Source organism: Caretta caretta, chromosome 4, assembly GCF_965140235.1.
Source record: "Caretta caretta isolate rCarCar2 chromosome 4, rCarCar1.hap1, whole genome shotgun sequence".
Taxonomy (NCBI): domain Eukaryota; kingdom Metazoa; phylum Chordata; order Testudines; family Cheloniidae; genus Caretta; species Caretta caretta.
Genome location: NC_134209.1, coordinates 103,160,912 through 103,174,045, shown reverse-complemented (window position 1 = coordinate 103,174,045; position 13,134 = coordinate 103,160,912). Strand labels below are relative to the sequence as shown.

The window sequence follows — 13,134 nt, the reverse complement described above, 5'->3', positions numbered from 1 at the left end:
TATTAGTTTGGTAGTGGTAGCGGCCAATCCAAGGACGACGGGTGGAATATTTTGTACCTTGGGGAAGTTTTGACCTAAGCTGGTAAAGATAAGCTTAGGAGGTTTTTCAGGCAGGTCCCCACATCTGTACCCTAGAGTTCAGAGTGGAGGAGGAACCTTGACAAGGCCCTAAAGTGAATAAAGTCCCTCAAAATGCAACAGGCAAAATTGCTAACAAGGCTTGTATGTGATTTACAAACATGGTGCTCAACATAGAGCAAAAAGTCGCTTGAAAAAGTTAAGCATATGCTGATGTTAGGGCATGTTGTTCTGCATAACTTTCCTATTCAAATAAGAAAAATAAAGGTTATGTTAATGAATAATTTAGGATGTTGCAAGTATACTGAACAAAGATATTAAAATATGAAGAAAACAGCTGAATGGTAGAAAAGAAGTGTTACGTTTTGTTAGTTAAATGTTAATGGTTTATGACAATGTATGTTAAATGGTAAAAGTATAGTTGATATAATGTTAAGGACTTGTAACAACATCAAATTATGAAAGACTGAGTAAATGTACTGCCGGGTACATGAAATGTTAGATGATATAGAAGGATAAATTAATGTATAAAAAGGAAAAGTGAACGAAGGCCCAAGTTGGAGGACCCAGTCCAGAGACTGAGACAACCATCTTGGAGAGCTTCCCAGTACCACAGAACTTGGTAATTTGGGCCCCTACCTGTTCCATCTTATCTGTCTTATTGTATGTCATATGTTTATAACCAGAAAATATAAGTGACAACAATTCAGTCTGAAAATGTATTAAATAAAGGAGAAAATTGACTAAGGCTAAATCGGGTGGACTCCTGCTGTAGTTTCCCACCTTCCTACTTGACTCTATCTGGAAGGGACTCTGATGAGATCCAAATTGAAAAAGAAAATCTTTCAAGAGGATTCCTTATCACCAACGCTTTTCAGGATAGCAATGCTGCTGCTGACATGGATGTTCAAGAATATAAATTGCAGATCAGCAAAGAGCAACAACCAGTTAACCAATTGTTGTACGTGGATGATCTGAAACTACATGGACAGCCACAAAAGGAGATACAGAGATTGATGACATGTAGAAAAGTTTAGTGAAGATATAAAGCTACTAGTTGGCTTGACTAAATGTGCGTCAGAAGAGGGGCAAACTTGTACAATCAGATAACATACAAGTTAATGAAGATACTATCCAAGATCTCTCAGCATGGCCCCTACAAGTACCTTGGAATCAGGGAACTGTTTGAGTTCAACATAAGTCAAAGAAAGACTATTACAGGTTAATAAAAACCACTCTAAGGACAAAACAACTTGAAGAATTTGATCAAAGCCATTAATATGTGGGCGGTAACTAGTTGTACGGTAGACTGCTGGATTGATCAAGAGGAAAGAAAAAAATTGACATCTAAACAAGAAATCTCCTGGTGATGTATATGTGACCCCCTTTTCTGTTTCTTATTTCCTGGTGTTCAGCCAAAAACCTTATTGCTGTAATTATAGCTACTCTTCCAACTTGCTCTGAGTTGATATGGAAACATTCCCAGGCAAGGTGGCAGTGACTGCAAACAAATAGTTGCTATTTCAGCACACTAGACTGAGTGCAGGAAGTTGTTCACCATGCTCAGGAGCTGTTCTGAAGCTGGTATGGAAGGCTTCATTAAGGAAAGACATTCTTGCATGAACACACATACACCCTACTCCTGGGGGAATTCTGCACCAAAAAATTCTGCACACAATATTTTAAAATTCTGAAAAAATCTGCATATTTTATTTGTCAAACTAATACGATATAATCATGCTAGTTTCAATTATTTTGGTAAATGTATTTCAAAATACCTGTCAGCAACTATATCTGTAACAATACAGGTAACAAAAAAATTCCCCCAGGAGTAGAGAGTTAAAGAAACCCCTACAACCCTAGTTCTTGTTTCTCTGCCCCCTCTTCCTCAGAGCCTATCTGGGGGGTCAGACACCCGCACCCCTACCCCCAGAGCCCAGCCATAGGGCACCCCCCAGTCCAGACACCCGCACCCCCTATCCCCGCAGAGCCCAGGGATCCAGAGGGAGAGAGACAGCCCGTTGCTAGGTCCCAGGCTTGTATGGAGTTTCCAGCACACCACCTCCTTCCTTCGGAGCATGCCAGGAACTGCAGCTGCTGGGAACCCTCCAGTTCCTCCTCCCCCTCTTCCTAATTTACAAATTAGGGAACTGGGCTTGGCCAGGTCCAGCGACCTCTAGTGGTAGCCAGCAGCTCTGCAGCTCATTTCAGCAAGGGAAAAAGGAAATTCTATGCGAAACATTAATTTTACACAAATTCTGCACTGCATAGTGGCACAGAATTCCCCCAGGAGTAACACCCTTAGTTAGAAGCTGGAGGCTCCTGGCCAATCAGTAGTGAGTCCTGTCAGAGGTACGAAACTGCAGCCATTTTGAGCACCAGTCAGATCCAGCCCAGCTCTTCAAGGAGAAGACAAAGCTTACAGGGTAACCCAAATTGAATCTGTGGGTTGGATCACAATACAGTTTCTTTGCAGGAGTCAGTGAGATTGAGACTAAGAAAACACCATGAAGGAAGACTTGTACACTGGAGGCCAAATGTCTTCATGAGGTGTATTATGTCTTTGAACCAAAGACAGTGTGCGAGCCTAACAACTACAGTAATTTACAGTTTTTCTTAAAGTTGTGTCTGTGCTCAATTGTGTGGATGCTGAAACAATTGGTTATGTAATACAACTAAATGCTTTATTTAATTGTCAAAATATCCAGGGTGAGCTTATGTGAAACCAGAAGGTCTCATATTGTTAGAAGTCCCAATCCCTGTATTTATTTTGGAAGGTATTTTAATATATATATTATATATATAATTAGGGCTTAGACCACAGGTTATATTCTTCATTTTAAAGGGAAATAACACATCTGTAGTTAGTGATGTTAGTCTAGCTAGGGTACATTGAAACTGCTGTGCTGTAACACTTTATCTTTGGAACGTTATTCAGTAAAAAGAAATTTTGAAACTACTAAATGTGTGTGTGTGCGCACGTGCATAACTGTCTTATAAGAAAGACTGGTACTGGATTTATAAGAAGGGAAAGAAAGTGAATCCTATTATAATTTCCACTTAGTATTTAGAGGCTTCCCATAGAAAATCCAGTCTCTTGCAAAAATATGAATTCATGATCTGTGAAAATACTTTAAGTCAGATAGAGGAGTTCTGTAGCACAGAATTGGTAAGTAAGTTTACTTACCTCCCCTCTCTGTATGTTACTTATAGAATAATGAATATTAATCCAGACGTGAACAAGATTTGACAATCTGAAAAGGTCTGCTATCTGTGGAGGAAACAACTGACAATGAAGAATATAATATCAAGAGTCAACCAGAGTGAAAGATCATCTGGTTGCAGTAACAATCAATGGTCGAGCATACATCCCAGTCCAAGAAAGGAGAAAGCAAATCACCAAAGAAAGACTTGAAAGACTTATGCAGAAATCAGTGCACAGACAGTGGTGGAGAGAGATCAAATGCATTCATGATTGAAGATTAACAAACTCATGGCTTGTAGAAAGATACCTCAAAAAAAAGAGACAGAGAGCCTCATTATGAGTGCACAAGAGCAGTTCTTCAGGCTTAACTACTGTTGAAACACAATTGACCAACAGAACTGTTCCCCAAACTGCAGAATGTGTTTTGAAAAGGAAGAGATGATGGAGCATGTGTCGAGTGCCTACAGGAGCTTGGCTGAGCCCTGGTCTACACTAGGACTTTAGGTCAAATTTAGCAGCATTAAATCAATGTAAACCTGAACCCATCCACACGATGAAGCCCTTTATTTTGACTTAAAGGGCTCTTAAAATCAATTTCCTTACTCCACCCCGACAAGTGGATTAGCGCTTAAATCGGCCTTGCCAGCTCGAATTTGGGGTACTGTGGACACAATTCGACGGTATTGGCCTCCGGGAGCTATCCCAGAGTGCTCCATTGTGACCGCTCTGGACAGCACTCTCAACTCAGATGCACTGGCCAGGTAGACAGGAAAAGAACCGCGAACTTTTGAATCTCATTTCCTGTTTGGCCAGCGTGGCAAGCTGCAGGTGACCATGCAGAGCTCATCAGCACAGGTGACCATGATGGAGTCCCAGAATCGCAAAAGAGCTCCAGCATGGACCGAACGGGAGGTACGGAATCTGATCGCTGTTTGGGGAGAGGAATCCGTGCTATCAGAACTCTGTTCCAGTTTTCGAAATGCCAAAACCTTTGTGAAAATTTCCCAGGGCATGAAGGACAGAGGCCATAACAGGGACCCGAAGCAGTGCCGCGTGAAACTTAAGGAGCTGAGGCAAGCCTACCAGAAAACCAGAGAGGCGAACGGCCGCTCCGGGTCAGAGCCCCAAACATGCCACTTCTATGATGAGCTGCATGCCATTTTAGGGGGTTCAGCCACCACTACCCCAGCTGTGTTGTTTGACTCCTTCAATGGAGATGGAGGCAATACGGAAGCAGGTTTTGGGGACGAAGAAGATAGCTCACAGCAAGCAAGTGGAGAAACCGGTTTTCCCGACAGCCAGGAACTGTTTCTCACCCTGGACCTGGAGCCAGTACCCCCCGAACCCACCCAAGGCTGCCTCCTGGACCCAGCAGGTGGAGAAGGGACCTCTGGTGAGTGTACCTTTTAAAATACTATACATGGTTTAAAAGCAAGCATGTGAAAGGATTACTTTGCCCTGGCATTCGCGGCTCTCCTGGATGTACTCCCAAAGCCTTTGCAAAAGGTTTCTGGGGAGGGCAGCCTTATTGCGTCCTTCATGGTAGGACACTTTACCACTCCAGGCCAGTAACACGTACTCGGGAATCATTGTACAACAAAGCATTGCAGTGTATGTTTGCTGGCGTTCAAACAACATCCGTTCTTTATCTCTCTGTGTTATCCTCAGGAGAGTGAGATATAATTCATGGTCACCTGGTTGAAATAGAGTGCTTTTCTTCAGAGGACACTCAGAGGAGCCCATTCCTGCTGGGCTGTTTGCCTGTGGCTAAACAGAAATGTTCCCCGCTGTTAGCCACAGGGAGGGGGGAAGGTTGAGGGGGTAGCCACGCGGTGGGGGGAGGCAAAATGCGACCTTGTAACGAAAGCACATGTACTATGTATGTAATGTTAACAGTAAGGTTTACCCTGAAAGAGTGTAACCACTGTTTTATAAAATGTGTCTTTTTAAATACCGCTGTCCCTTTTTTTTTCTCCACCAGCTGCATGTGTTTCAATGATCACAGGATCTTCTCCTTCCCAGAGGCTAGTGAAGCTTAGAAAGAAAAAAAAAAACGCACTAGCGATGAAATGTTCTCCGAGTTCATGCTGTCCTCCTACACTGACAGAGCACAGACGAATGCGTGGAGGCAAATAATGTCAGAGTGCAGGAAAGCACAAAATGACCGGGAGGAGAGGTGGCGGGCTGAAGAGAGTAAGTGGCGGGCTGAAGAGTGTAAGTGGCGGGCTGAAGACAGGGTTGAAGCTCAAAGGTGGCGGCAGCGTGATGAGAGGAGGCAGGATTCAATGCTGAGGCTGCTGGAGGACCAAACCAGTATGCTCCAGTGTGTGGTTGAGCTGCAGCAAAGGCAGCTGGAGCACAGACTGCCACTACAGCCCCTGTGTAACCAACCGCCCTCCTCCCCAAGTTCCATAGCCTCCACACCCAGACGCCCAAGAGCGGTGGGGGGGGCCTCCGGCCAACCAGCCACTCCACCACAGAGGATTGCCCAAAAAAAAGAAGGCTGTCATTCAATAAATTTTAAAGTTGTAAACTTTTAAAGTGCTGTGTGGCATTTTACTTCCCTCTTCCACCACCCCTCCTGGGATACCTTGGTAGTCATCCCCCTATTTGTGTGATGAATGAATAACGAATGCATGAATGTGAAGCAACAATGACTTTATTGCCTCTGCAAGCGGTGATTGAAGGGAGGAGGGGCGGGTGGTTAGCTTACAGGGAAGTAGAGTGAACCAAGGGGCGGAGGGTTTCATCAAGGAGAAACAAACAGAACTTTCACACCGTAGCCTGGCCAGTCATGAAACTGGTTTTCAAAGCTTCTCTGATGCGTACCGCGCCCTCCTGTGCTCTTCTAACCGCCCTGGTGTCTGGCTGCCAGGCGATTTCCTCAACCTCCCACCCTGCCATAAATGTCTCCCCCTTACTCTCACAGATATTGTGGAGCACACAGCAAGCAATAATAACAGTGGGAATATTGGTTTCGCTGAGGTCTAAGCGAGTCAGTAAACTGCGCCAGCGCACCTTTAAACGTCCAAATGCACATTCTACCACCATTCTGCACTTGCTCAGCCTGTAGTTGAACAGCTCCTGACTACTGTCCAGGCTGCCTGTGTACGGCTTCATGAGCCATGGCATTAAGGGGTAGGCTGGGTCCCCAAGGATACATATAGGCATTTCAACATCCCCAACAGTTATTTTCTGCTCTGGGAATAAAGTCCCTTCCTGCAGCTTTTGAAACAGACCAGAGTTCCTGAAGATGCGAGCGTCATGTACCTTTCCCGGCCATCCCACGTTGATGTTGGTGAAACGTCCCTTGTGATCCACCAGAGCTTGCAGCACTATCGAAAAGTACCCCTTGCAGTTTATGTACTCGGTGGCTTGGTGCTCCGGTGCCAAAATAGGGATATGGGTTCCGTCTATGGCCCCACCACAGTTAGGGAATCCCATTGCAGCAAAGCCATCCACTATGACCTGCACATTTCCCAGGGTCACTACCCTTGATATCAGCAGATCTTTGATTGCGTGGGCTACTTGCATCACAGCAGCCCCCACAGTAGATTTGCCCACTCCAAATTGATTCCCAACTGACCGGTAGCTGTCTGGCGTTGCAAGCTTCCACAGGGCTATCGCCACTCGCTTCTCAACTGTGAGGGCTGCTCTCATCTTGGTATTCATGCGCCTCAGGGCAGGGGAAAGCAAGTCACAAAGTTCCATGAAAGTGCCCCTACGCATGCGAAAGTTACGCAGCCACTGGGAATCGTCCCAGACCTGCAACACTATGCGGTCCCACCAGTCTGTGCTTGTTTCCCGAGCCCAGAATCGGCGTTCCACAGCATGAACCTGCCCCATTAGCACCATGATGCATGCATTGGCAGGGCCCATGCTTTCAGAGAAATCTGTGTCCATGTCCTGATCACTCACGTGACCGCGCTGACGTCGCCTCCTCGCCCGGTATCGCTTTGCCAGGTTCTGGTGCTGCATATACTGCTGGATAATGTGTGTGGTGTTTAATGTGCTCCTAATTGCCAAAGTGAGCTGAGCGGCCTCCATGCTTGCCTTGGTATGGCGTCCGCACAGAAAAAAGGCGCGGAACGATTGTCTGCCGTTGCTCTGACGGAGGGAGGGGCGACTAATGACACGGCTTACAGGGTTGGCTTCAGGGAGCTAAAATCAACAAAGGGGGTGTCTTTACATCAAGGAGTATTTCGGGCAGGACTTCACGGAGGGTTCCAATAAGAAATGGTGCACCTTATTGTTCTTATTGGAACAAGGAGGTTAGCCTGGCCTCTGATTGATACATGGCTAGATTTACCTCGCTGCACCTTCTCTGTGAGTGACTGCAGTGTGACCTAGAAGAAAGAGTCCCCTAGACAGGGGAGGAGGCAAATGAGTACAAAACAAATCTGGTCTATTTCTTGTTTTGATCCACTCCATCTATCTTTTACATCTTTGGCTGGCAGCAGACAGTGCAGAAGGACTGCATGCCATCCACATCTCTTGGCTGCTCCGCGGAAGATGGTACAGTACGACTGCTAGCCATCCTCATCTCTTGCCTGCCCGGCAGAAGATGGTACAATACGACTGCTAGCCATCCTCATCTCTTGCCTGCCCGGCAGAAGATGGTACAATACGACTGCTAGCCATCCGTATCGCCTGCCTGCTCACCATAAGACGGTTCAATAGGACTGACTGCTGGACTAAAGAGAATGACCTGGTCAAGTCACTCCAAATTTAGTCCCTGCGCCCATGTCTGCCCAGGCGCTCCCAGCCGACTTGGCCAGGAGCACCTCGGACACGACGAGGACGGCTACCAGTCGTATTGCACCATCTGCTGCCAAGTAGGTTGCTGCTACTGTGTAGCAATGCCGTACCACATCTGCCAGCACCCAGGAGACATAGGGTGACGGTTACCCGAGTGGGCTCCATGCTTGCCGTGGTATGGCGTCTGCACAGGTAACTCAGGAAAAAAGGCGCGAAACGATTGTCTGCCCTTGCTTTCACGGAGGGAGGGAGGGAACGGTGGCCTGACAATATGTACCCAGAACCACCCACGACAATGTTTTAGCCCCATCAGAGTGCTCCATTGTGACTGCTCTGGACAGCACTCTCAGATGCACGATTGTTTGCCGTTGCTCTGATGCAGGGAGGGGCGACTGAGGACACAGCTTACAGAAGATGGTACAGTACGACTGCTAGCAATCCGTATCGCCTGCCTGCTCACCATAAGACGGTTCAATAGGACTGACTGCAGGACTAAAGAGAATGACCTGGTCAAGTCACTCCAAATTTAGTCCCTGCACCCATGTCTGCCCAGGCGCTCCCAGCCGACGTGGCCAGGAGCACCTCGGACATGACGATGACAGCTACCAGTCGTACTGTACCGTCTGCTGCCACAAGGCAAGGGGTTGCTGCTACTGTGTAGCAATGCCGTACCGCGTCTGCCAGCACCCAGGAGACATAGGGTGACGGTTACCTGAGCAGGCTCCATGCTTGCCGTGGTATGGCACCTGCACAGGTAACTCAGGAAAAAAGGCACGAAACGATTGCCTGCCCTTGCTTTCACGGAGGGAGGGAGGGAACGGGGGCCTGACGATATGTACCCAGAACCACCCGCGACAATGTTTTAGCCCCATCAGGCATTGGGATCTCAACCCAGAATTCCAATGGGCAGCGGAGACTGCGGGAACTGTGGGATAGCTATCCACAGTGCAATGCTCCGGAAGTCGACTCTAGCCTCGGTACTGTGGAAGCACTCCGCCGAGTTAATGCACTTAATGCACTTAGAGCATTTTCTGTGGGGACACACACACTCGAATATATAAAACCGATTTCTAAAAAAACGACTTCCATAAATTCGACCTTATTCCGTAGTGTAGACATACCCTGAGAGAAAATATATGAACAGACACAATGAGGGCACCAAGCGTCTGAACTGGAGCCTCTGTGGGAAGTATGGATTTAAACAAACCATACAGTATTATGACCTCAGAATTGAAAGTGCTATAGAACATGAAGAGGCTAAGATTTTATGAGATCTTCAAATCATCAGGGCCTGATGAAATCCATCCTAGAATATTGAAGGAGCTCACTGAAGAGATATCTGAACCATTAGCAATTATCTTTGAAAAGTCATGGAAAACTGGAAAAGGGCAAATATAGTGTCCATCTCCAAAAAGGGAAATAAAGACAACCTGGGGGATTACAGACCAGTCAGCTTAACTTTTGTACCCAGAATGATAATGGAGCAAATAATTAAGAAATCAATTTATAAACACCTAGAAGATAATAAAGTGACAAATAATAGTCAGCATGGATTTCTCAAGAACAAATCGTGTCAAACCAACCTGATAGCTTTCTTTGACTGGGTAACAAGCCTTGTGGATAGGGGGGAACCGGTAGTGTGGAATATCTTGACTTTAGTAAGGCTTTTGATACGGTCTCACATGACCTTCTCATAAACAAACTATGGAAATACAACCTAGATGGAGCTACTATAAGGTGGGTGCATAACTGGTTAGAAAGTCATTCCCAGAGAGTAGTTATCAGGTTCTTTACAGGTTCACAGTCAAGCTGGAAGGGCATAACAGGTGGGGTCCCGCAGGGATCAGTTCTGGGTCCGGTTCTGTTCAATATATTCATCAATGATTTAGATAATGGCATAGAAATTACACTTATAAAGTTTGCAGGCGATACCACGCTGGGAGGGGTTGCAAGCGCTTTGGAGGATAGGATTAAAATTCAAAATGATCTGGACAAACTGGAGAAATGGTCTGAAGTAAACAGGATGAAATTCAATAAGGACAAATGCAAAGTACTCCACCTAGGAAGGAACAATCAGTTGCACACATACAAAATGGGAAATGACTGCCTAGGAAGGAGTACAGCGGAAAGGGATCTGGGGATCATAGTGGATAACAAGCTAAATGTGAGTCAACAGTGTAACCCTGTTGCAAAAAAAGCAAACGTCATTCTGGGATGTATCAGCAGGAGTGTTGTAAGCAAGACATGAGAAGTAATTCTTCCACTCTACTCCTCGCTGATTAGGCCTCAGCTGGAGTATTGTGTCCAGTTCTGGGGGCCACATTTCAGGAAAGATGTGGACAAATTGGAGAAAGTCATGAGAAGAGCAACAAAAATGATTAAAGGTCTAGAAAACAGAGTGGATAAAAATAAAAAAAACACAGATTTTTTTTTAAATCAGATGTTTTTGATAAAATGCTTTTTGAGGAAAAAACCTTTCTAAAGATAGTTTTTTAATTAAGATACATTATAGCTCAAAGATATCTCACCATGGAATAGGGATTATAAATTCTAATTCTATAATCTGAGACAATATATTCATATAACGTTTAAGAAAAGTTTTGTAAATGAGTTCCAATAGTTCATGGATTAAGGACCCAATTTGATGGGGTTCCAGGGGCTTCTGTATAGATTTAGATTAATCTTTCTATTTACCCAATGGGACTCAGTGCTCAGTCTAGAAGATACCATCAGAGATGCTTACTGTTGATTTGTGTCTTCAAAGATAAAATGCTTGTTAACAGCAAAAATGTTTTTAAATAAGAGATAGAGATGAGAAATAACAGACTTCAACCCTATTGTCCCTCTGCAAATTTGTGTACACAGAGTCAATCCCTTACCTCTCTCTAAAAGTGCAAAGTTTCAAAAAGTTCAATGAATAGAAGATTGTTGGGGGCGGAATAGAACTGGACAAGGAGAAGAAGTCTGGAGATGAATGTAAGAAGGGAGGGACAGGCAGCAGAAACAAAAGTGAAACTGTTTGAGCAGCGTATTCCAGATTTCTTGAGGTCTTTGAGTGTAGCCTTCATTGATTTGAGATCTACCATACCCTTCTCTCACTAGAAGGGAAAACCTATAATGGCAGCAGGCTGTAAAAGAGACCCAGTTTGGGAATATTTTAGTGAAGTTTCTCTTCCTATGGGTAAGACAGGCATGTGTGCAAAATGCAAACAGTACAACAAAGAAATACAAGGCCTGGTTTCCCAAACGAAACAACATCATGAGTAGTGTTCCTTCTCAGGAGGAACCTGTGTTGAAGATGATGAAAGAACATGTCTGAACATGCAGGAACTTTTTTATTTCATACTTCTTTCTTAAGGGCTGCCTGTCTTCCTTCTGGACTATTCTTGAATTCTCTCATGTTTGAGCAAAAAATATAGTTGTTACTCTGTGGTACTATCATTTTAGATGCAGTTGTGATTAAAAAATAAATAGCTGAAATAGGCAGTGTGACACGGTTAGTCACAGAGACCCCCTTGGGACTGTCATCTGATGTACTGAAATTATCTCTGAGCCTGTTTTCCCTGCCAGCTTGGGACTTCCAGAACCCTGTCTTGTTGAGCCAGACCCGCTAGCCTGCTGCAACACAGACACAGGGTCTGGTCCACGCCCCCAAAGCAGCAGCCTTAACTGAAAACAGCTCACCAGGTCACCTGTCTCCAGCACCCAGACACCCAGTTCTCAATGGGATCCAAACCCCAAATAAATCTGTTTTACTCTGTATAAAACTTATACAATGTAAATTCATAAACTGTCCGCCCTCTGTAGCACTGATAGAGAGATATGCACAGCTGTTTGCTCCCCCAGGTATTAATAACTTACTCTGGGTTTATTAATAAACAAAAGTGATTTTATTAAGTATAAAAAGTAGAATTTAAGTGGTTTCAAGTAATAACAGACAGAACAAAGTAAGTCACCAAGCAAAATAAAGCAAAAACACACAAGTCTAAGCCTAATACATTAAGAAACTGATTATCGGTAATATCTCATCCTCAGAGATATTCCAATAAACTTCTTTCACAGACTGGACTCCTTCCTAGTCTGGGCTCAATCCCTTCCTCTGGTACAGTCCTTATTAGTTCCAGCAGACATCTCAGTTGGTAAGCAGGGGTTTTCTCATGACTGGCAGCCTCTTTTGTCCTGCTCCACCCCTTTTTATAGCTTTGGCAATAGGCAGGAATCTTTTGTCTGTGCTTGTCCCCACCCCCACTGCATCAATGAAAAAGCACAAGGATTAAGATGGATTCCTGTATCATGTGACATGATCACATGTCACCTCGTCTCCATTCTTCCTGGTCGGCCCACACGTACACAGGAAAGTTTGCAGGTAAATAACTATTTGCAACCAATTGTCCTAGTCAACGGGACCGGACCCATCAAGATTCTAAACCACCATTAATGGCCCATACTTTGCATAATTACAATAGGACCTCAGAGTTATACTTCATATTTCTAGCTTCAGATACAAGAATGATACATGCATACAAATAGGAGGAATATATTCAGTAATTTATAACCTTTGTTATGACACCTTACAAGAGACCTTTTCCATAAAGCATATTCCAGTTCATCACAGTCAAACTCAAAAGCATATTTCCATAAAACATATGGAGTGCAACGTCACAGGCAGATTTTCCTTTTACAATTTCACCTTTAAAGTAGTACTGAGTGTCAGCGAATGCAATGAATAACACTAAATGAGCACTGACTTATTTTGTTTCGGGGAATCCATCCTCAACATACAGGATTCTGAAGACTATCGATCTTCAAGATCACCATCATTTCCTATAGTTTCAGAGTTATCTGCCAGCGATAGTGTTTCAGTAACATCAAGTATGTAACATGGCCACAGTATATCACCTGTAGCAAAAAGAAAAAAAATCCCTATCATCCCAAAACAACCACAGATAACTTTGTGATAAGAACCAGCAGATTACAAAAAGAGGTAATTGATGAAAAAATTGCCCGGATTGTTTATGCAAGAAACTCTCCTTTCCATATGATTGAGAACCCACATTTCATTAACATGGTTCAGTCATTAAGACCAGGATACA

General features: G+C 44.4%; 2 protein-coding genes across 6 annotated transcripts in view; one reads left to right on the top strand and one right to left on the bottom strand.

Annotated features, from left to right (window-relative positions):
- CORIN (corin, serine peptidase) overlaps window positions 1–13,134 on the bottom strand; it is a 331,431-nt gene that overhangs the window by 294,809 nt on the left and 23,488 nt on the right. The window lies entirely within an intron of this gene.
- On the top strand, window positions 3,743–5,824 carry LOC142068325 (uncharacterized). The gene is made up of 2 exons (XM_048848408.2): window positions 3,743–4,676; window positions 5,265–5,824. The coding sequence occupies exons 1-2, from the start codon at window positions 4,118–4,120 to the stop codon at window positions 5,417–5,419; spliced, it is 714 nt and encodes a 237-aa protein (XP_048704365.2). The 5' UTR covers window positions 3,743–4,117; the 3' UTR covers window positions 5,420–5,824.

Bases quoted from the DNA above. Each gene is read 5' to 3' on its own strand.
- LOC142068325 (XM_048848408.2), top strand. From the start codon at position 4,118: ATGCAGAGCTCATCAGCACAGGTGACCATGATGGAGTCCCAGAATCGC. The intron at 4,677-5,264 runs GTGAGTGTACCT...TTTCTCCACCAG, and splicing joins AGGTGGAGAAGGGACCTCTG to CTGCATGTGTTTCAATGATC.